General features: G+C 40.9%; 1 protein-coding gene across 4 annotated transcripts; it reads right to left on the minus strand.

Annotated features, from left to right (window-relative positions):
- Positions 1-9,279: 9,279 nt before the first annotated feature.
- Cnbp (CCHC-type zinc finger nucleic acid binding protein) lies at positions 9,280-20,831 on the minus strand. Of its 4 annotated transcripts, none has more exons than XM_005000356.3 (5): positions 20,654-20,831; positions 11,862-11,978; positions 11,650-11,742; positions 11,292-11,493; positions 9,280-10,263 (listed from the first exon to the last, which is right to left on the minus strand). In XM_005000356.3, exons 2-5 carry the CDS (start codon positions 11,962-11,964, stop codon positions 10,146-10,148), a joined length of 516 nt encoding a protein of 171 aa, XP_005000413.1. In that variant the 5' UTR covers positions 11,965-11,978; positions 20,654-20,831; the 3' UTR covers positions 9,280-10,145. The 4 variants fall into 4 exon arrangements, with proteins under 4 accessions (XP_005000413.1, XP_005000412.1, XP_023417703.1 ...); XM_005000355.3 differs by having other exon boundaries at positions 11,841-11,978; XM_023561935.2 differs by having other exon boundaries at positions 11,292-11,490; positions 20,654-20,829.
- Positions 20,832-24,121: the final 3,290 nt, after the last annotated feature.

Below are 24,121 nucleotides of genomic sequence, written 5' to 3' on the forward strand. Positions count from 1 at the left end.
ATATAGTGTAAGAACTTGGCTCAATTGTGTCCTGCAGTTACATGGAAAACAAAACTTGAATGAATTTGAATTATTTAGCTGAACCAGCATTCCGAACTTTTCCATTCCTATAGAAATTACAAAATGAGGGCCAAAGTTATAGCTCAGTGGTGTAAGCACCTGCCTGGCAAGTGCGTTCATGAGTTTGATCGCTGGTACAAAACACACACACACACACACACACACACACACACACACACACGAAAAGAAGAAAAATGCAACACTGAAGAGACAAATTGAGGGAAGAAGTGATAAGCAAAAAAAAAAAAAAAAAGCAAGGATTTGGTTTGGGAAATTCTCAGCCTAGCACTATTACAAAGATGCTAAACTAAGGGATTCCTTATCATGTGTTCCGGGTGAATAGCAGAGTGACACTGGGCTGTTTTCTATAGACTTTAGGACTAAAAAGTCAGATTTTTGATGAACTGGAAATGTAGCCCTATGGTGGAATGTCTACCTCATATGCAGAGTCCTGGATTCAAACCCCACTGCTTTGCTAAATAAATGTCCTTACAAGAGACTAGGTATTCTCATTTGCACACAACTATGTCAACAGAAAGCAAGGGTTGAGATAAGACCTCCTATCTAAGAGGAGTTCAGAGCAGAGCTGAGCAAGCCCCACAAGTTTAAGATTTTTACCCCAGAAAAAACACTGCCAATACAGTGACAGAGACAGGGCACAATGGGAGAAAAATATACAACTCACATGTAAATGTGCCCTGCCCTTCAGGAAAAACAATAGGAAAACTGATAGGATGTTTGAAGCTAGACACCCTCAGGCTTTGAGGCCTCATGTGTTTGTGGACCTGAGTTTTTTCTTCAGTGCTGGGGATGCTATGCAAGTGCTTAAACACTGAACTACGTCCCCAGCCCCCTAGCAGGATTTTTATATAAGCTCAGACCAATAATCTTTTTCCTTCCATTCTGCCCTCCCCCTTTTAAGGGAATGTTAAATACAAATATCCTGAGCCTATCCTACTGACCTGTGCAGAGCAAGGACTGAGATGAGGCTTTACATTTTGATATTTTGGGTAATGCTGAGACGGTGCAAATGCATTTTCTGCATGAGAAAGGTAGTAATCTTCAGTGGCCAGAGCCCAGAAAAGTAGGCAGAATAGTACCTTCTCAAGGGTGTACACTGCGTGATACCCAAACCTAGAGATGATTGTTACCTTACATGACAAAAGAACTGTAGATTTGTTATAGCCAGACATGATGATGCGCACTTGTCATTCCAGTTCTCCAGGAGTCTGAGGCAAGAGGATTACAAGTTCGAGCCCAGCCTGGGATATTTAGGGAGACCCTGTCAGAATTTTTTTTTAAAAAAAGAGTTGGAGATGGAAGCTAAATATGAAGGCCCTAGGTTCAATTCTCATGTCACGAAATAATAGTAACACATTTTTAAAAAGACAAAGAGTGTAGAGCAATGCAGAGTGAAAATTACAAAGGCACAAGAATTTTAAATTATAAAATGTATAACCACTATATTTGTAGGCTCTTATTTCAAATCTTCAAAACCAAATTAAATTTCTAATCAATTTTTTTGGACCAGGAATCTAATTCACAACCTTATACTTGCCAGGTGTGCCACTGTAACATCCCCAACCCCTTTAATCAGTTTAAATTATGAACAAATTTAGAATCAGGACCCAAATCCTAAACCAGGTGTAGTAGCACATAACTATAATCCCAGCACTTGGGAGACTGAGGCAGGAGGATTACTGTGAGTTCAAAGCCAGCCTAGGTTACAAGTAAATTCAAGCCTAGCCAGAACTACATAGCAAGCACCTATTTAAAAAAGAAAATGTCATGGGACTAGGGATATAACTCGGCACAAGTGCTTGCCTAGCAAGCCCAAGGTCCAGAGTTCAATTCCCAATACCAAATAAATAAATTAATTAAAATTGTCAGGCTTAAAATTACACATTCAAGTCAAGCACAATGGATGGCATATCTCTGTAATCCTAGCACTTGGGAGGCCAAAGCACGAGTACTGCTAAATTCAAGGCCAGCTTGGGCTACAAAGTGAGTTGAAAGCCAGCCTAAACTGCATACTGAGATCTTTCAAAAAGACTAAATAAACTTACACTTTCAGTAGCCTAGCACAATAGAGCACATCTGTAATCCTAGCACTTGGGAAGCTAAAACGGGAGAACTATGTTGAGTTTCAGGTCAGCCTAAACTAACATTAAGAGCCTGTCTTAAAAGGAAAGGGGAGCCAGGCATGGTGGCTCACACCTATAATCCCTCACTCAAGAGGCTGAGGCAGGAGAATCAGAGTTAAAGATCAGTTAGGGCTACAAAGTGAGCTCAAGGTGAGCCCAAAATGCATAGCAAGACCATCTTTAAAAAAACACACAAAAAAGAGGGGAGGGAGAAAAGAAAAAAAAGAAAAATGCATTAAGCAAGCCAGGTGTGGTGGTACACACTTGTAATCCCAGCAGTTGGGAGGCGGAGACAAGAGGATTGCCCTGAGTTTGAGGCCAGCCTGGGCTAAAATGAACTCAAGGCCAGCCTGTACTATGTTTCAAAAAGACCAAAGGAAAAAACAAAAGTACCAACTGATAAACACTACTGCCAAGTGTCACACCCATCCCCACCCCACTCCATTAGGGACTCACATTCTCTATCCCAACTCCCTACAGCACAACTTCCTTCAGTTCTCAGCTGATCAGCTTCAGTCATTTCTCCATCGTTTTTATGCTTTCAAAGGCCTGAGCAAACAGTCTATTTCTCATTTGCCAAACATGCTGAGAAACACTCATCTCAGGTGCTGTGGGAACAATCTGTTGGTACTGTCAGAAGAGTTTGAATAAAATCATAGAAGTACCATTTAATATTTCTAAGTGCTAGGCCCTTTATCAAGAGCTCAAGTAATCCCAATGATAACACAGAAGTGATTTTCATGTTACAAGACACTGCAGCTTTGGCAGGACTTGGTTTTAAACCTAAACCAGTAACTTATGTAGTGAAGTTGAATCAAATGAGGTCTCACCAAGCACCCCATGTCTGATTGATGCTACAAACATCAAGAATGAACAAGGCTCCTGGGCTAAGACCATAAGGAAATTGGGCCCATGTACAGCAGAGCTTGGCTAAGAAAATGCAATGTGACTTGGCCAGGTTTTCCAGATTATCAACACTAAGTTCTGATAGTCTTTTCTTTAAGACATTCTCACTATGTAGTTCAGGTTGGCCTCAAATTCAGTGACCTTCCTGTCTCAGCCTCCCATGTGCTGGGGTGACAGGCATGTGCCACCATGCCCAGCTGTCCTGGTGGTCTTCCACGCTTTCTCAAGAATTTAGACTCCTGGGCTGGAGGTTTAGCTCAGCGGCTTATGCGCCTCCCTTGCAGGTGTGTGGTCGTGAGTTCAATCCCTGGTACCAGTAAAAAAGAAAAAGACAAAAAAAAGAATGTAGACTCCTTTACTGCTTGGCATGACTGAAGTGATCTAGGAACATGTAGTACTCTTCTAAAGCACAGAAACACTGCAGCTTTATAATGTACAGAAAACAATGAAATTTACTTAACCTGATAATCCTTAGAATCACTGAAAGTGAAATCTTGATATTCTGCACCTTCTAATAGCTGACAGGAAGCCCAATGCCCATTCAATCTTCCAGATCTACAACTTTCCATAAACTATGGGAATAGCAGTTGAAATACATATCAGAGTTAATAGCCAAATAAATGCTGTAGGAATTCATAAAAATCAACCTTGCTTTTTTCTCAATAGAAAGGAACTGACATGGATTTAAGACAAGACATATGTTGACTTTTTTTTTAACACACCTCAAGCTTGAGGCCGTTCGTCTGCCTCTGCTTCCTGAGTGCTTGGATTACAGGAATGGGACAGCATGCTCTATTTTCATTTCTAAAATTGAGAAATCTTCCCAGTGCCTAATCAACTAACCAGTAAACAATTTTAAATGCTATTTAATAACACAAACTTCTATCAATGGGAGTAATAAAGGTAGAAAACACTTAGTAATACATAGAAAAACTACAAAAGGACTACAAAACTACAATGTGCACATATTTTCTAGTGAAAATGGTGTAAAAATTATTTGTGGATTAAATATAGTGTTTGTGGGGAAATTTAAACATGCTTAAAATTTTGATGCAGCATTCCATTTTAGAAACTTGGCAAGATAAAAAATCATGTGAAACACACCCATGATTCTGGTAACAAATAGGATGTTGTATGTTCCAATTTAGGGACTCGTGCTATGTACACTAATACATGTTGATTTTTAAAAGTTTTAAAATCCTGAATCTTTCTTTTCCCTCTTTTGGTGCAGTGGATCAAACCCAGGACATTGTGTAAACTAAGTCAAGTGCTCAATCACTGAGCTACAGCTACAGCTCTTTTTATTGAGACAGACTCTAACTTGCCCAGGTTGGGTTCAAACTTGGGATCTTTCTTCAGCCTCCCATGTAGCTGGGGTTACAGTCAAACACTGCCACACCTTGCTATAGTAATTCTCCCAGGTTGTGAAGCACAGCTTTACAAACTCAAGTGGACTACAACTAGTTGATCCTAACTCACTCCATGGTTTTAGCCCTGGCTTTTCAAACTTTCCCTAGGACTCATTTATAAAATGAGGGGTGCAACTGTCTCATTATAATTTTTTCTTATCCTCATCCTATGCCTCTAAAAACTAACATGCAGGACTTTTGTGATACTGAATACCTTTGTGCTAGCAGACACGGTGGCACAAGCCTGTAATCCCAGCATTTGGGAGGCTGAGGCAAGAGGATCCTTGTGTTTGAGGACCAGCCTGGGCTACGAAGTGAGCTCTAGGCCAGTCTGCACTGCATAGTGAAATCTTGTCTCAAAAACACAAAACTCAGTAGTTTCCTGGAATGAGTTAGGGGGAGCTGACCATAAAAGGTCAGAAAGAAAACTTCTTGTAGTGATACTGGTTATGTGATAATATACTTAGCAGAACATACCAAGCTGTTAAAATGAGTACATAGTGTTTGTAAATTACACTTCAACCAAGTTAATTAACTAAAAGTGTTAGTAATCCCAGCAATCTGGAAGCCAAACAGTTATGTTGGAGTCAGCCAGGTAATTTACCAAACCTGCCTCAAAAAAAAAAAAATTCCGAGTCAGTCACTGCTGCCTGAGAAGCTACGCCCTCCCCGCCCCCCCCCCATCTTCTGTGAGCCAGCAAAGAAGCCACACCCCTTGTCTAGCCCCTACCACCGGACAGCAACTGTGAGCCTGGTAAGGCCATGGGAACATGGGTGAGCTGCTGCCCTGCACTTCTCTGCCACCCTAGGAACCCTGGATCACAGGAACACAGGTACCTAGCCCAATCCCCTGCACAGCAAGACAAAGCAGCCAGTGCAGGAAGCCACAGGGACTCAGCAAGTCTGACTGGGAAGAACCCAGGAAAATGTCAAAATGAAGGAGCAAAGGTACAATCTCAGACTTCCAGCCCACCCAGAACTAGTCCAGGAGACATACACACAAAGGAAATTACAAGTTACACACCCTAAAACTTCTGAAATGATAGCAACTGAAGAAACAACTTGATGCTTGTATTATTTGATTAATTTTGCATGCCTGTATCTCACACAGATCAAGTTCAGGAGACAGTCATACAAGAACTTAGAAGTCATACACCTGAAATTTCTGAACTGATAGCAACTAAACGACACAGGGCTTATATGTTAAATTTGCATGTCTGTAACTGATAGTCTAAGCAACTATTTAGAGCATAACTATGTGCAATATATTAACTGCTGATTTCCTGTCTTGTTTTTGAAACCCAACAGTACTCTCATTGTACTATTTTATTGTTTTACTCTTAAAAAAAAAAAAAAAAAAAAAAAAACGAAACAGAGGGCTACCGAGTTCAGTGCAAAGGCTCTGGGCTCAATCCTCAGGACTGCCATAAAATTCTGCTCTTCGCAGAATGCCACATACAAGCACAACTGCATAACGGCTAGGATTTGCTTTACAAAGAGTAAAAGTGACATAAATTTGTCGGTAGTTGAAGCTGGCTGACAGGACAATCACTATGCTATTATTCCCTCCACTGACTTAAGTCATGGTTGCCTTGCTTCCTGTTGTTCATCCAAACTAGCTTCAAGCCTGGCCTCAGAATCAGGGGACCTATTCATTTGTCCTCACCAGCTGACCCAAATCCCCACTGGAAGATACTCATTCTGTTGTGCTCTCCTCGATTAATGCTATTGTAGAGTTAAAAAAAAATTTTTTTTTAATAAACAAGTTTCTACCCAGGCATAGTCATTCACATCAGTAATCTCACATATTTGGGGGGCAAGGCAGGATCGAATCATCAAGAGGCCAACTGGGGCAACTTAGTAAGATGGACTCAAAAAAAGGTCAAAACAGCTGAGCATTGCTACACCTGACTACAAGCACATGCTGGATCCTCAGCAGGTTAAGTCTTAAGAAATGATAAAATGGAAAATCCTATTTCTGCATTACCTGTCATTTTGCAAATATTCCAGTATCAAGGCTTTTTCTTTTTGATGACCTATCTTCTGATTTAAAAAAAAAAAAACTGTTAAGGAAAACAATCTGACGCAGAATCAATAGATCCACCAACTAGAATCACCTATCCAAATCTTAGAATTGGAACTAGGCACTGAACTCTACCAAATATGTGAAAGTCAACTCCACGGTAACAACACAAATCCACAAATAAGATGTTCACTACAGGTTTTCAGATGAAAGCAGCATTTCGCTCCATCAGATGTAGCATTATCCCTGCTTTAATCACTGTTAACAAATATCCACTACATGCTCACCAAGGGCAGGGGAGAAGATATTGCAGAGCCTACCTCTGTCCTTCTAGCACATCTGGTGCAGTGCTGCCTGAAGGAAGAACATGCACCTGCCTAGTTATGGCTATTTAAAAGAAAGCCCCAGTTGTGGTGCCAGAGGCCAGTGACACCAAGTGGTTGGGAAGCTGAAGCAGGAGGATCACATTCAGTTACGAGGCCACCCTGGGCTACAGGGAATGCAAGAGGCCAAACCATATAGTTATACCCTGTCTCAAACAAAAAACAAGCAAGCCTAGAAGGAAGTATGAGCTTTAGTATTTTTTCCTCCAGTACTTAAAAGTTTTATGGCAAGCAGGTTACTATAAAAACTTGTTTAGCTCAACAGCATAAGCACCTGCCTTGCAAGTGTGTGGTTGTGAGTTCAATCCCCAATACGGATTAAAAACAAAAATCTTGTTTAATCTTTCTGTAAATCCACAAGTCCAGTCCTTTGACAGCCGCTGTTCATTTTTTCTGAATGCATGACTCAGACATGGCTGGCTTAGTGAATCCAACCACAATAGCTATGGGATCAGCCCGTGCTCCTTCAATGTGATGAGGACGAGCAAGAATATGTGCACAGGGACTGGGGATTTAGCTCAGCAGCATAAGCGCCTGCCTTGCAAACAGGCAGTCATGAGTTCGATCCCTGGTACTGATTAAAAAAAAAAAAAGCAAAACACTAAGAATATGTGTACAACCCTAATGCTCATGTACTCCAACTTGAGTTTTTAAACGTCAACTACAAATAAATTTTACTTCCTCTCTCAGGTACAGTTTGAACATAAAACAAGCTGAACCAAAACCTTCCTGAGTTTGTGCTCGCCTAAAAACGGGCCTTGTGAATGCAAACTCTGAGCTCTGCCATTTTCTGTTCAGGTTCACTATATATTAACTACCAATCAAAATACCAGTGGATGAGCATATGGTCACAGCTGGGAGATGTCACCTGATTATTAGACAGACTTCATCACTTGCATAGTTTTTTCCCAAATGAGAAAGGCCGTTTTTCCTTTTTTTCCTTTCCACAGAATCTTCACCCTTCTAAATGAGTTTATATCATTCAGAGTATCCTGTTTGTTTTTATAGACAGGGTCTCACCCTGGGATTACAAGAATGCAGCACCATGCTTGGTCATTTGGGTTTTAAGGACCTTAAATTCAAGTCTCACAAGACTTTTATTCCTCCAAGAACTATAGCACATTACCTATGGATCAGCTTGATTCCCCTGAAAAATACACATTTGCATTGCACACCTCCAATCGTCAAAGTCAAGGCAAACTCATCATGAAAGAGCCTTCATGATTTGCTGTGAATATGAAATGGGTCTCAAAACAAGACAGGTCAGGGACCATGAATGCGTAACAATCACATGAAGCAAACTAGCTGTGAAGTTGAATAGACCATTTAACTTCCTGGCATACAAAGCTGATAATCAGAACTGGGGTGACAAAGAGCCTGGCACCCCCTTCTATTGTTTTAGGTTTCCTACATGAGGGGAAACCTTGGGAGGAAATGGCCACATATGCACTGGCCTCCAAACCTCACATTCAACTGCATTTAACAGTGATCCCTTTGAAGCAGATCATTCCCTGTACTGTTTGCTATTTGTGACCAAAATTGAAATTATCTACATACGTGTATACTTAGTTAAAAGTTGAGATAGACCATTTGCTTAGCACAACTACTGAACAACAGAGACACTAAGATTGCACTCCTTAGAAAATGAATTTGAGCTGGTGTAACCTCATTTTCTTGACTGCTCTGCTTACCGATCTGACATGGTTAGCAAAGGAACACAGCAGGCTAGAGCTGCATCCTGACATGAGACACCTAACAAACTGACCAGATACACAACACACCCATGTCTAGAGCTGTGAAGGGTAACATGACCTCAATGGGGAAAGATGTATCATTGACTAAATTTAATTTAGTGGGAGGGGCACAGTGATAGAGGATGGGGTAGGAAGGGTGCTCAGGTTTCCAGGCTTAACTGTTTCATCTTTTGAGCAATCTAAATTCTGATTCATTTATTAACTAAGGTTATTAGCTAGACATTTTCTAATGCCCATGTATATTCTAAATGGGACCCCAGAAAAAAACCAAGGACTGTAACATTCCAGATCCTTACAAACCAGAGGAAAAATGTGAAATGCTCAAACACAGTGGAGGTGTTAAAAACTGCTCAGGATGACCACAGCACTAATGGGCACCATTACAATGGATTACAATGAGAAAAAAGTTTCCCACGGTTTTGCAAAACAACTAAGTATCCAAACCTATATCATTATAACAGCACTTTTTTCTTCCCTAAAGATAACCAAGAAAAAGGTTTAAACTTCAAGGTTTCAATCCTCTATTTCCCCCTCTTTAACACAGCATTTTACGCCAAATACATCAATGAAAATTTGAAACAAAAAGAACTTTAGTCAAACTCCCCTTCCTCCTCCAGCTTTATTGGAATAGTTTAAAATTACATTTTCTATTTTCTACGACTTCAGTTGCTTTTTCCATCTGACTTTTAAAAACTGATTACAGCAAATGAAACAGTTGTCTAAGTGATATAGTATACAAAAATAACATCTTGATTTCTGTGAAAATGCATTTCTCTGCAATTCCTGAATAGCTCCAAATTATGCTAACTCTGAGCATCAATGTTTACTCTGGGTTTTAGATTTAGTCTTTGAAAAACTGTGTTCTAAACCTTTGTCATCCCCAACTGTATGTCCACCACCAACGCTGTGATGAAGGTGTTCCTGTCTAAGGTGTCTATCTGTTCTCTCACACAGCCATTAGTGCACACACTTGTCTTTTTGTTTACTCCCACTCAACTGTATGTTCTATGAGGGCCTGATACAGATGTTACTTGATGTTATTTAATAGCTACTGAGGTCAGACAATCCAAGGCCATCATTATGCTAAAATTAAAGTTATTTAAGGAAGTTGAAAGATACTTCCAGAATTGGTTTTACCTCCTACATGGGAACATATATCAAGCCCAGGATGGGCGTACTGGTCTGACAACTCTTCCCACTCATCAATCCCTATTCACCAGTGGCACGGAAAGGGGGTTCTTTAACAAAGCATTATACATAACACCTCTACCAAACTAAACATAAACTTTTTTGTAGTTAAATGCAGAAAATCGGTTTTTTTCCACCCCTTTCCTCCTTTTACACGGCAAGTAAAGCTCACTGGCCTGGGAGTAGCCTCTATCTGCCAACCTTTGGCCAGTGAAGAGGATTCAGAGAAAATAATACAACCATCAATCAAAAAAAGGAGGGGCGACAAAGGAAAATAATTAGGCTGTGGCCTCAATTGTGCATTCCCGTGCAAGATGCCCTGACTCGCCACAGCGGTAACAGTTGACTTCACTCGTCTTGCTGCAATTGATGGCTACGTGACCAGTCTCACCACACCTGAAAAAGAAATTAAGAATTTCACAATGGTATTTGGAACAAGTAAAATTGTTTACCAAAGCAATAGTTATTGCTGAATAAAAGCCCACTATGAGGCAAAGAAATATGTTTGTCTTGAATAATACAATGCTTCAAACTAATAAACTAAGGGCAGGAATAAGTAGGTTGTAGCCACTGAAGTGTTTGCCCTGTTTGAGAATGCTGAAGCACAAAAGTAAGCTTAACACTCAGGAAGCTGAGGCAGGACGATCATCATGAGTTCCAGGTCAGTCAGTGTAAGTTCAAGAACAGCTTTGAACTATATAGCACAACTGTTAAATAAATAAATAAACAACAGGGCTGGGGATTTAGCTCAGCAGCATAAGCACTTGCCTAGCAAGCATGAGGTCATGAGTTTAATCCTTAACACCAAAGAAAATAACTAAATAAAAAAATTTTTTTGCCCTAAAAGGTCAACAATTGACATTGAATAAACCCAAACAGCTGGATGTGGTAGCACATGTCTATAATCTCAGCACTCTGAGACTGAGGCAAAAAGTTTGCAAATTCAAACCCAGCCTGAGCAATAGTAAACCCAAACTATAGTGTAATATATATAGGCAGGAAATGATGATACATGCCCATAAACCCAGCTCTCAGGAAGCTGAGGCAGGAGGATCTCTGTGGTTTCAAGGCCAGCCTGGGCTACATAGTCAGACTGTCTCAAAACACCAAAAAAAAGCAAAGTAATTGCTACGGCACACAACTTAATGCTAGCACTCAAAAGGCCAAGGCAAGAGGGTTTGTTGTTGAGGCCATCCTGGCCTACACAACAAAATCCTATCTAGGCGGAGGAATGAAAAAAATCTATACTCATTCATACTTTGCAATCGCAGACAGAATACAGGCTGATGCTGTAGAAATAAGCTATTGAAAAGAGTCTCACCTGGTCCTTGCCAGTTCCCACTGAAAGAACTACCCTTCACAAACTTCCCTTTAATTGAGCTATCTCCAACTGTCTACAGAGTTCTAGCCATGAACCAACTTACCTATAGCACTTCACTTTGGTGCAATCTTTCTGAATGTGTCCGAACTCTCCACAAGAATAGCACTTCTGCTCATCCGCATGGTCACAGTCACGAGCCAGATGACCTGGTTTGCCACAGTTGTAGCAGCACTGCTCTCGCTCTCTCTTCGGCTCCTTGCAGTCCTTGGCAATGTGGCCACCTCTACCGCAGTTATAGCAGGCTTCAACAATAAGGAAAAGAAGCATACAAAGACTATAAAACCTGTTCAAAGTGTAGTTATATTCTAAACCACCTCCTGGCTGAAATCCTTCCCAGTGCTACCTGCAGAGGTTACTTGCTGCCCTCTGTCTACAAGAACAGGAAAAAATTAAATACTTACCATCTTCCTGAAGATCACAATCCTTGGCAAGATGACCAGACTCACCACAGCGGTAACAGATGTCTGGAAGAGATGAGGAAACAAACTGGAAACCTATTTTGAGCAGAAACAAAAAGAATTTGGCCAATTAGATGAGTCTCGCTACGAGTGAATACTCAAGTACTTCAAAATTTTTTACTCGACAAAAATACCTCTATCCGAGGTAAAACCACCTCTGCCACGGCTTCTCATTCCACGGCCACGGCCTCCACCAGTAGGGCATTCCCGGGCCCAGTGGCCAGATCGTCCACATTTGAAGCACTCATTGCTGCTCATGGCTGCAGTTAGATCTTGGAAACGTTAAAAATTACAGTAAGCCACTTGAAAGCATATTGGGCTAGAAATAAACATCTACATTTAGCCATTAGATACCTATAATATATAGAGGAATGAACTACACTACACTATTGCACCTATCTGATGCTTGAGATAGTGTTTAAAGCAGTTATGTTAAAACAATAATCAAGAGCTAGCCATAGTGGTGCATTCTTGTAATCCCAGCACTTGGGAAGCTGAGGCAAGAGGATCGCTGCAAGTTAAAGAGACTAGTCTGGACTACAAAATGAACTCAAGGGCAGTCTGAACCACAAAGCAAGACCTTATCTCAAAAACACAGAAAACAGGGCTGGTGGTTTAGCTCAGTGGCGTAAATGCCTGCTTGGCAAATGCAAGTTCGACCCCTGGCACCAAAAACAAAACAAAACAAAAACACAGAAAACAAAAATCAATTAGAAAAAAACTTTTACTTCTGATAGACAGAAGTCTATTTAAAACATATGAAAGGGGGCCAGAGATTTAGCTCAGTGGCACAAGCACCTGTCTATTGAGTGTGAGGTCATGCATTTGATCCCCAGTACCACCCCACACACACAAAAAAAAGTATCAGGAAAACAACAAGAAGGTTCACCAAAGTTGAAGTAGTAACCTAAGCACTGGGAACCCTTGTAATTTGTTTCTTCTTCCTTCTACCAATATTTCCACAGTGTAATTTTACATTTAAAGCAAGGTTAATTGGAATTCCACACTAGATTCTTTATTGGTTATCATTTTTTAAAAAAAATTTCCACTAAACTAAATGAATTTTACACTTAGGTAAGAACCTAAAAATAATCAAAGGCTTTTCCTAGAGAATGAAATGTAACAAAATAGAGTGGAATGAAGCTGGGCATGGTGGCGCATGCCTCTAATTCCAGCACTCAGGAGGCTGAGGCAAAATATCACCTGAGTTCAAGGGCAGTCTGAGTTATATAATGAGACCCTGACTTAAAAAAAGAATAAAATGAAAACATTATGATCATGTACACATTTTCCTGCTTCCATATCTAAATAAATTGTTAAGGCAGTTTTTAAAAATATCCTCTCAAACCTATATAAATGCATCATCCAGCTAAGACTAGATCTGAAATTTTAATTTCAACTGTTAAAATTTTAAACTAGAGCAATGTGTGACAACACACTAGACACATCTATAATCCCAGCTCTGAGGCTAAAGTAGGAGGACCACTCTGGAATTCAAGGACAACCTGAACCACATGGCCAGACCCTGTCTGGAGAGGAAAGGAAAAAAACCACAATCCAGGCAATGGTGTTGCACACTCCCAGCATATGGGAGGCTGAAAAGGATCACTGTAAATTTAAAGTCAGTCTGGGGCACAGTGAGTTCAAGCACCTGAACTTCCAAGTGAGACTTTGTCTTTAAAAAAAAAAAGGAGAAACAAACAAAATAGCAAATAGGGCCTGATGTTTAGCTCAGCGGTGTAAGGGCCTGCTTGGTTAAGTATGAGGTTGTAAATTCATCCTTAGTACAAACAAACAAACAAACAAAAAGTAAAGCACACATAATGCAGTCAAGAAAAAATGCAGCTGGGGCTCTTCCTCCTACTCCCATCTCATTTGCTCCTTTTTCTTTTTGTTGGTTGTTTGTTTTTTTTTTTTTTTTTTTTTTTTTTTGAGACGGGGTCTCTCTATGCAGTTCAGGCTAGCCTTGAGCTCACTTTGTAGCCCAGGCTGGTCTGAACTCACAATGATCCTCCCACCTTAGCCTCCTGGAGTGCTGGGATTACAGGTGTGAGCCATCACTCCCCGGCTCTTTTTGGGATTTTTTGAGGCAGGGTTTCACTGTACGGGTCACGCTGGCCTTGAACTTTTGTGATGATCCTTGCCTCAGCCTTCTGAATGATGGGATTACAGGCATGCACCACCATGCCCAGCTTCATTTGCTCTGTTCTGCATCTTTTCTAGTTGAGTGAGGTAAATTTAAATATTCAACTACTTCTGTCAATGAGTTCTTTGGATTTAAATTACTGACTTTCACAGTGTAATCCAGGTCACTTGATCTGTCCAAAACAATCAAAAAGTGGATATCCAATATTCAATGTATGTCAAAACATGTAACAAATGACAGTTCCTGATCATTATCCCTTCAAAATAACGTGAAAGAATCTGTTAATTTCACAATTAGAATGTATAAAGGTAAATGAATCAGATACTTAACAGTGAAATATCAACAATTAAAATTTAGATTTACTTCCAGCATAAATACTAATTTTTAAAATTTAGCTATTCAAGAACTCATTAACCAATGTAGGATTTTTCCTAAACTGTTTCTTAGATTATGTAATCTTGTTTACTCTCCTCTCAGGAGACCAGATTCAAGTTTATAGAAAGAAGGTGCTGGGGATTTTAGCTCAATGGCATAAGCGCCTGCCTTGCGGCTTGCAAGAGCGTGGTGGTGAATTCCATCCCCGGTACCAAAAAAAAAAAAAAAAAAAGAAGAAGAAGAAGTTTTTAGAAAGAAGAAAAAAAGGATTTTCAAAAAAGTATTTCTGGGGCTGGGGATTTAGCTCAGCAGCATAAATGCCTGCCTGATGTGAAGTTGAAAGTTCAATCCCTGGTACAAAAAAAGAAAAAAGAAAGATTGATTGATTTCTGGAATGAAGACAATTAAAATTACATTTTACTATTAAGCTCTATTTTGCCCTATCCTAATTCCTGACTAAGGTTGGCTAAAATGTTATTTCAGTACAAACTACAAATTATATTTAGGGTAAGCAGTATTTCTCAATTTAATAAAAACAAAATATTCTTGCTAACAGTGTTTGAAATTATTTTGCAAAATAAGTATATATTCTACCCCTTAGTGGCAAAGTCTCATTTTACACTGTAATAGAAGTTTCAGATGTTTGTTTTGCAGTTAACAAATTTTCTCACATGATCTGCTTTATCAAAGTAAATTAAGGTTAATGAAAGAACAAAAAAATCCATTATAATTTTTTATCTATTTTTATTTACTTTTTGAGACAAGATCTCACTATGTAGCTCAGGCTGGACTCAAAATGTGTCCAAAATCTGCCTTCTTCCTGTGACCACCAATGAATCAGCTGTGTATCACTTTCACCAAATAACTGGCACCTAGTGATACTTCTGTCTAGTAGCACAAGTCAGTCAACAACTCCTATTATGCTTCTTAAAGGAGGAGAGATTTGTTTCAACTCATGCACCACAATATTTTAGTGGTATCCTGCTTATCCCTTGAGGTATGTCTCTCTCCTAATACTCATAGATAAAGATTTAGCTAAAAGGTCTTCAGAGAAATTTAAACTCAGTTCCTTGGAAAAACCACAGTGAGACAGCTGAGAATTATAGCTCTGTAATTCTCGATGCCTGGCTGGGCTTTTCTGTTTGTTTTCTTTTCTGTACTACTCTCTCCACCTGTTACAACCTTTCCAACTCTTAAGGGCCAATTCTATAATAAAGAATCTGAATCTGTCTCCTAGCTGTAACTCCTTCCTATTAAGGTCTACATCTTCGGTTAGCATCTGTCTCATCATACCCCTAGACTCAGAGAACAAGTAACTTATCTCTGAATCATGACAACACTTCATGTACCTACCCTTTTTGATAGCAGTTACATAATTCAGTATTTTAATTGTTTTAGGGGCAGGGAGACCTTTAGTCTTGTGCTGAAACTGTGTTTTGTACAGACCCAGTCCAATCAAATGCTAATAATAAAGTACCCAAATTCTCACTATCAACCACAATAGTTCTTGCATCACTAATTTGAAGTAGTATTGTATGTTCAATTATATACTCATTAAGAATCAACAACAACCCACAGTGGGTGCAGTGTCACACACCAGCACTCTGGGAAATGAAGATTTTTAGGAGTTTTCTGATTTATTGTGATTTTCAAGCCTCACTGTGTAGCCCCAGACCAGCCTTGGATCTGTGATGCTCCTGACTCAGCCTCCCAAGTACCAGGATTTCCAGCATGCACAACCACATTCAGCTCAGTTTTCAGTTTCTCACAGAGATTCAGATCTGACACTCTAGCTGGGTATGGTGACACTCTCCTATAATCCCAGGGAGGCTGAAGTGGGAAGATCACTTCGAGCTTGATTAGAGCCTGGGCTACACAGTGAGTTCAAGACCAGTCTGAATTGCATGGCAAGATGGCAAGATCCTGTTTCATAAAATCAAGCAAAAATAAAACAAAACCTGACACTCTAAACAGTTCCTCAAATAATTAAAAAGAGAAACAACCTGCAACTTGCACTTTTAATGTTGCTTGGTTCTATGACAAGACAGCAAAACAAATTTCTAAATGATGAAACCAATGAAAGCATTTCAGATGAATACAATCCTGAGAAGTTTCCACTAGGGGTCACTAAAGAAGCCAGCAATCAATTTTCCCAGGACCCCTCAGGTCATAACACTTCAAGTTACTGCAAGAATTTAAAATCAACTAAGCCTCTGTACTATACTATATGGGATGCCACAAAATACTTGTATTGACACAATATTAAAAGCCTGATTATTACTGTAATTAGTACCTGGAGGTTGAGAACAAGCCCAAGTTGAAAGAATTTAGCCGGCTGTTTCAAAAATAAGAAGGGTTGGGGATGTAACTCAGTGCACAAAGGCCCCAAAGTCAATCCTCAGTAGCAGGAATAAAGAAAAAAGAGCTGCCTTTTCACTGTTATCACACAACATCAGTGTACTTTTTTTCGGTAAAAACTATGGACATCTATGTAGCCTGGACACAGATAAGGACTGTTAAGTGTCACAAGTAGCCTTGGGTTAACCATTTAATTGAACCACCTGTTTTGTTATCTCAAAAACATGATTGCTCTCCTCCGATTGCAGAAAAGATGATAAAACTGACCTGAGATGAGAACCATCCAAAGTTTTGCTTTAGAAATACTTAGTTCAGCTGGGTATAGTGGCATACACCTGTAATCCAGCACTCAAATGCTGCAAGTTTGAGGCCAGCCTAGGCTACAAAGGAGATTCAAGGCCAGCCTGAACTGCACAGCAAAATCCTGTCTCAAAAAAATAAAAACAACAAAAAATAAAAAAGCACAGTGGACCTTTATGTTCTCTGCATAGTTATTCTTTCCATTCTTCTTTAGCTTCAGACTAGATACAGATGCACAAGAGGTAGCAAGAAAGTCAGGTGTGGTGGCACACATCACAAAGGAAGTTGAGCCAAGAGGAATGAATGTTAAATTCGAGGCTAGGCTGAACTACAAAATGAGATTCTGTCTTTAAAAAAACAAAAACAAAAACAAAATGTCAGCAGCACAAGACACACCAGGCAGCAGGAAGAATACAACCAACACTCTTAAAATGAACAGAAAAGCCTAGCTGGGCATAGTGGCATGTGCCTATAATCAATCCCAGCACTTGGGAGGCTGACCCAGGAAAACTGCTTCACGTTCAGAGGCCAACCTGGGCAACAAAGTAGGTCCATGGCCCAGCCTGAAATGCATAGTTAAACCGTGTCTCAGAAAGATAAGACAAGGTAAAAGACTGACAAGCCATGCATGCTAAATTTTGCCACCCCCCCCTTCTGTCTTTTTCATTTTTATCAGTACCAGGGATCGAACTCACAACCACCTGCTTGCAAGGCAGGTGGCTTATGCCGCTGAGCTAAACCCCCCAGCCCCTAATTTTGCTTCTTTTTTGGAGTCAGTCTCACTATACAGTTGAGGCTAGTCTTTCGTTTCACTGTATGGCCCCACACCTATAATCTATAATGGAACTTTTGCCCTTTGATGGAATTGTTATGTTCCAATTAAGTTAGTCTGATATCTCAACACACCACATTAACACTTTACTTTTTATGAATTACAGATATAATAGAAGGCAGGATGCATTCTGCATTGCTTGCATCTTGGCCAGAAGGCTGAAGAACACAGCATATAACTTGAAGCCAATTCTGTTCTTACCAGTCTTGTGGCACTTAGTTCCTGGACTTGATTACCTGAAAGGTTTAAATAGCTGAATATCTGCAACGAATTAGGTACTAATAAATGTTTTATCCATAATCTTACATACCTGTAAGTTATGTATTCTTATTTTGATAGGAAAATGAGAGATGATTTTAAATGACTTACTCAAAGTCATATAACTTACTAGGATACTAGAATTTCCAATCTAGTTCTAAGTCCTCTGCAAAGGTTTTGTTAAGGTTACATGATAAGAGGACACAAAAAATCTCTACATGAATACACCAATTCACTACCTACTTTAAAACACTGCACAAGCAATTTCTTGTCAAACCAAAGTAAAAAAATTTACTTTCACACAACTTTTCTAAACCGTTGTCTGAGGCAGAATTTGGAAGTCCCACCACAGGACAAATGCTGACAACTGAATTTCACTAGTTAATCCCCTCATTTGTAATTATGGAGCCACTATAGCCAATCACTTCTTTTTCCTTATTAACAACACTACTTTACAACCTAAATTCCGGTGGTCACAACTCTCATTTTATTATCCCCACAGGACAATGCTATGCAGCTCACTGGACTTTCACACTCCAGTACTGCACCAGCCTCACACTGCAGAGGTGGAGCTCTATGCTCTATTAAGTGAGAACAGGGAAAGCTGTTCCCCAGAGCTGGCCAGGGTGCCTTGGCATCAGTCTTCTGGCTCTCCACCTACGTCAGTCAGAAAGCTAGGAAGAGGAAAGAAGCCAACCAGAGTTTTGTTTTATTTTTGAAGCATTCACGCCTGCAGTTAAAGAAACAGAGCAAAATTTCTCAAGCTTAGTATTCAGCCTATAATGAGCCAGACTCTCCAATTAGCCCAAAAGTGGTTTGACTGCTTGTAAGCACTGTTATCTTTTGATATACTTGACATATTTGTATGTGAATATAAAGCAAAAGTAAAAAGAATCAAACTATAAAATCGTATTACAAAACTAGCTCAATAACTTAAAAATCACCTCATTTCAGGTGCTCAATTGCCAGTGAAGAAATGCCACTTACCTCCCACTAATTTGGCTTTTTTTTTTTTTTTTTTTTGAGAAAGGGTCTTGCTAGATAAATCAGGCTGACCTTGAACCCACTACGTAGCTTCAGCTGGTCTCCAACTCACTTAGATCCTCTTGCCTCAGCCTCTCAAGTGCTAGAATTACAGGCCTGACCACCAGGCCCATAGTAATTTAGACTGCAGATCCGTTTGAAATCAATCACCACTATTATCAATATGAAAAAACATGGACCTTTAATTCCCAAGAAAGTTTCCTAATGTGATGTCTGTAAGTACACTGCAATACTTTCATTTCAGCTCCTGTTTAAAAACGGTTGCCAACAGCTGCAATCTGGGAAAAAATTTAAGCACTTTATTCATCCCTGAAATCTAATAAATTATTCCTTTTATATTCTAGTACACAAAGAGATCCTTCAAGATAAGTTAGCTAAAAACACGTACTACGACAGTGACAGTTTATGTTCTGTAAACCTTCATCAGGGTAATAATTCTTTAGGCATTTTATCAACAATTTAGGAAATATGGTCTATATCTCATGTATCTTTTTAAAACTCTCAAAGATTTGATTCATTGATGCAATTATTAACTGGCTGTTTCTCTCCAAAATGGAGTCAGACAACAAAGTGGGAAAAATGTTTAAAATTTAATTTGGGAACACGATGGAAATGAAATCAATCACTCTTTTAAAAAGATAACTCTAAGTCTTGGCTTCTTTAACCCTACCTCTGTGGGCCCTTCTCTATGACGCACACTATCTTAAGTTACAGGCAATTACAGAGCAAATTTTCTAAAATCCCCAAGATGAAATGCGGTCACTTCCTTTCAAAATGCCCTCTGGCTGAAGCCATGTGCTTAACATGTGGCAACAAGGCACAAGCCTTGTCCCTAACAACATCCAAACCCACATGTAGGCGACCATGCCCTTCCTAAAATAGGTTTTCATGTTATAGACAATTTAAAAGGAAACTTCCAGTATCAATTGTAATTTACACCAGTTTAACTCAGGAAATTACAGCAAAGACTACCACTGAAACTATGGTCTTGGAGCCCTGACAAACTCAGGAGTTTTTTCTGTAAAGGTTTCTGTTGTTGCTGTTTGTCTGTTTTGTTTTTAATAAGGTCTCTGAAATGTGAATCTTGGTGACTGAGCAAAAGATGTTCCTACCAGCCCTTTCTGAACGGCAGCGTAATTAAAGTAACTTCAACCTACGTGAAAAAAGTTGAAGAATAGGGAGGGGCTGTCCGACACGGAGAACGTATTCCCCAGTTGCCCAGGCCTTGCTGCGAGGGTCCTGGGTCCTGCCCGGCACATGGCCCACCCATCCCCCACCGCCTGCCCGTCGGTTCCCGCCAAGCCGCCCCGGCCCCACACCCGCACACGAGCGCAGGCCTCGGCCTAGCAGTGCTCGGCCCGGCCTTCTCCACCGAACGCGCGTTCCGTGGTGGTGCCTGGGCGGCGGACACTAAAGCGCAGCACTGCGCTCCCGGACCGAGGAAGGACACCGGGGTCGCGGACGGCGGTGGACCGGAAGCCGGGCCCGAGGCGGCGGCTGAGGTCTCCTCCTGACGCAGCAGCAGCGAAGGCCAAAGTGCGGCCGCCATCGCCCCGCTCCCGACGCCTTCCGTCCGCCTCCGCTCGGGGCCCGACCACGGCTTCTCCACCCTCTACCCATACGTTTTCCCCTACCTTCGGCGTCTGAGCGGACCCGCAGCAGCGGAGACTCGGACGCAGCCTCAGAGAAGGAAGCTCGCGAGGGAGCGGCTGTTTATTTTCAGGGTCTTTGCCTGCGCCACACGCGGGTCTGCACACGGCACCACACGTCGCTGCGCACGGCTCCTCTCCGCCTCGCCCACGCGGCCAATCAGCGTGCAGGGCTTCAGATGTCCAATCAGATCCACCCGCTGGTACGTCCACCCTGCACGAGCGCGACGTAGGGCGGGGCAGGCGTCTGGCTCCGCGTGTGGCGGCTTGTCCTATGGTTCCCCTAGTGGGGCTTTTCCCGCTGGCAGCCCCGCCCGGCTCTCGGCGAATCCTAGTGCTGCCACTGCTCCCAGCCAGTCCTGCAGTCAGGAAGTCGGAGTCTTGTCCACGTTCCCAGCAGCTACAGCAGGGAGGCCAGGCCACGGCCAGAGAGGCTGCCTGTAATTTGTATGAGCGAGGAAAATCCTTCCCCTTTCTCTGGCTCCCTCGGGCACTTGGATTTCAGAACCTGCCTGTATTTGTTGGTAAACACATTTACTTTAGGATGAAGTCAAGATTTGGTTTGGTTTTGAGTGATCCTGAGTAGAGTCCAAAAGACCTCCTTTCTCTCACCACCAGGGCTAAATAAAAGTCCTAGTTAGCCAAGCTCGGTATCCCTGGCCTGTAATAAATACTCCTAGCGCTTGGGATGTTGAGCCAGGAGTGCTAGGCCAGCTTCTGCCACACAGTGAGACCCCGCGTCCAAAATAAGGTGGGAAAAGAGTGAAATTGTAGCTCAAGGTGAAAGCCCTTGGTTCCGTATCCAGTCAGTGATGAGACTGTGTCACAACCCTCCTTGTGACCCATTTAACATAGCAGGCTTAATATCCCCTGTGATTTAGGGGAAAGAGCGCTATCACATTGAGAAATGGCTTTCAGTTTGAATTTGGCGTTGGCTCCAAAAAAAATTATAGAGTCATAGATAGCTATTACCTCAGACGAAACCAAGAGGCTTTCATAGGGTAATTTAAGTTGTTTGCTACGGGGCGTAGTGCCTCATCCCTGTAATCCCAGGCCCATGGGAAACTGAGTCAGGAAACTCATATTGGCACCCAGTTTAAATCATTTAGTGACTTGACAAGATTTTGTCTCAAGAATTTCAAAAATGGGCTGAGGATGTAGATCAATGCAAAGGTCCTGGGAACAATTACCAGTACTGTGGTACGAAAATAAACAGTTCTCTCCAATGCCTGTAATCCCAAAACTTGGAATGCTAAGGCAGGAGGATCGCCATGAGTTTGAGGCCAGCCTGGACTACATTGTGAGTTCAAGGCTAGCCTGAGATACATAGCAAGATCCTGTCTCCTGTCTCAAAAAAAAAAAAAAAAAAAAAAAGAAAGAAAGAAAGAAAGAAAAGAAAAGAAAAAGAAAAAAATCAACATTGGCCCTGGAGTAAGTCTGAGACATTTCTAGCTAAATGAATGAACCTCGAAACCATACTCTTGAGTGAAATAAATTGGAGATGTTAAAAACCACCTTGTTTCTCTGGTGTGAGAAGTAAATAAAGACCAAAATGTATAACAGATACTGAAAAATGGGAAGGAAATGTTCAAATGAGAAGGGGAATGAAGGAGAAAGGAAAGAAGGGACAAGGGAAAAAATAATGGGAAAAAATGGAAAACCATTTTTGTAAATAAGGGGCGAGGGGTCAAAAGGAAGGGAGGGAAATGGGAAAAAAAGAAGCAAGGTTTAACATGTACAGGTACAAATTCCTTGTGATTAATTTCATGTATATGTATATATATATATATAATATATATGTAAGCTATACTAATAAAAAGTTTTTTTAAATGAAAAAAAATGTCCCTAGGTTGATCCCAGCACCATCCCCACCCCATGAACTATTCAATGTGAACTAAAATACTGTAAAATTTTGTGTGTCCAATCTGAAATGGCTTTATTAGAAGCATGGGGAAAAAAAGAAAGGCCCTTCTCTCTTAAGCTCCAAAAGGTTCTGAAATTACTGTCATATCCTACTAAATATACTCCTGGAGTTTAGTACCCACTTCCTGTTATGTAGGGTGTGTCCCATAACTATATTCTGCATTTCTTTAATAACATCTTACTTTTCAAAGTTAAGTGCGCAAATCTGAGAAGTTAAAACTCTGAAGAACAGTCCTTGTTTGTAGAATGCATTCTTTTGGTGATGGTGTAGATGGGTTGTCTCTTGCTCCTGTGCCAATTTAGCTAACTCTCCCAGTTCTGAGCCTATAAGTGGCTGCAAGCACAACCACTGAGACTCAGCCTGAACCCGGCCTGCAAATCACTGGTGCTTAGTCACCAGAAAACATTTAGCAGATGATACCCACAGCTCAGTGTCCAAGGCAGCAATGATCAGAGAGCAAATGTCTTTTTTTTTTTTTTGAGACAGGGTCTCGCAGTGTGGCCCAGGCTGGCATTGAACTTTCAGTGGTCATCCTGCCTCAGCCTCCAGAATGTTTGGATTACCAGTGTGCACCACCATGCCCAGTGAATGTCTTCTTTTTAAGAACCAGTGACATTTGATTTTGGGGAGTCTTTTTTGGTTTGTTTGTTTGTTTGTTTTTGGTACTGGGGATTGAACTCACAACCTCATGCTTGCCAGGCAGGTACATATGCCACTGAGCTAAATCCCCAGCCCAACCAGGGATATTTGAAACTTTTAAAACCAAAGCAATCTAAAGGAGTTTTTTTTTTTTTTTTTTTTTTTGGTGGAACTGGGGATCTAACTCATGACCTCATGCTTGCCAGGCAGGCACTTATGCCACTGAGCTAAATCCCCAGTCCTAAATTAGAAATTTTTAAAATTCAGTACAAAAAGGCTACATGTCCAATCAGGTTGAATAAATCCCTAGCCATGGATGTACCAGAGACACCATCGATAAACTCGTGTTTTAGGGCTTCTATGTTTCATTGCCAAGAAGCTTACACAGGTTCAGAGGTTTCCAGGCTTTTCCAGTATAATCTCACTCATCTTTATGGTATCTCCAGGAAAAGGCAGTGGCAGACAAGGAAGGACTTCCTGTGCTGAAGCAAAGAGGAAGGGTAATGCAAGGGACTGGTCGAAGTCCAGCTGGGTGCCGAGAAACTTAAAATAGTCAAGAGAAAGCCTCCACTTGGTAGGCTTAAGCAGGAGGGTCCCCAAAGTTCCAGGTCCAGCCTGGGCTACCTAATGAGTTCAAGGCCAGTGCAAACTACACAGGGAGACCCTGTCTCAAAAAAAAAAAAAAGAGGAGCCATAAAAGAATAGTTACTGACTTATTTTTTTGTTGCCATTCTAACCACATTGCTACATAAAATGGTTACTATTCACTATAGATCCAAGAACAGAATGTTCCTCATATTACAATTTTTAAACAGTTAAGGAGAAAGAAGGTGAGAGTAAAATAGTTCTGTCAGCTAGATATTCTATAGGTATGCAAAGACTGAAGTAGA

Source organism: Cavia porcellus, unplaced genomic scaffold (genome assembly GCF_034190915.1).
Source record: "Cavia porcellus strain 051 isolate PalLab524CR breed Dunkin Hartley unplaced genomic scaffold, mCavPor4.1 scaffold_27, whole genome shotgun sequence".
Taxonomy (NCBI): domain Eukaryota; kingdom Metazoa; phylum Chordata; class Mammalia; order Rodentia; family Caviidae; genus Cavia; species Cavia porcellus.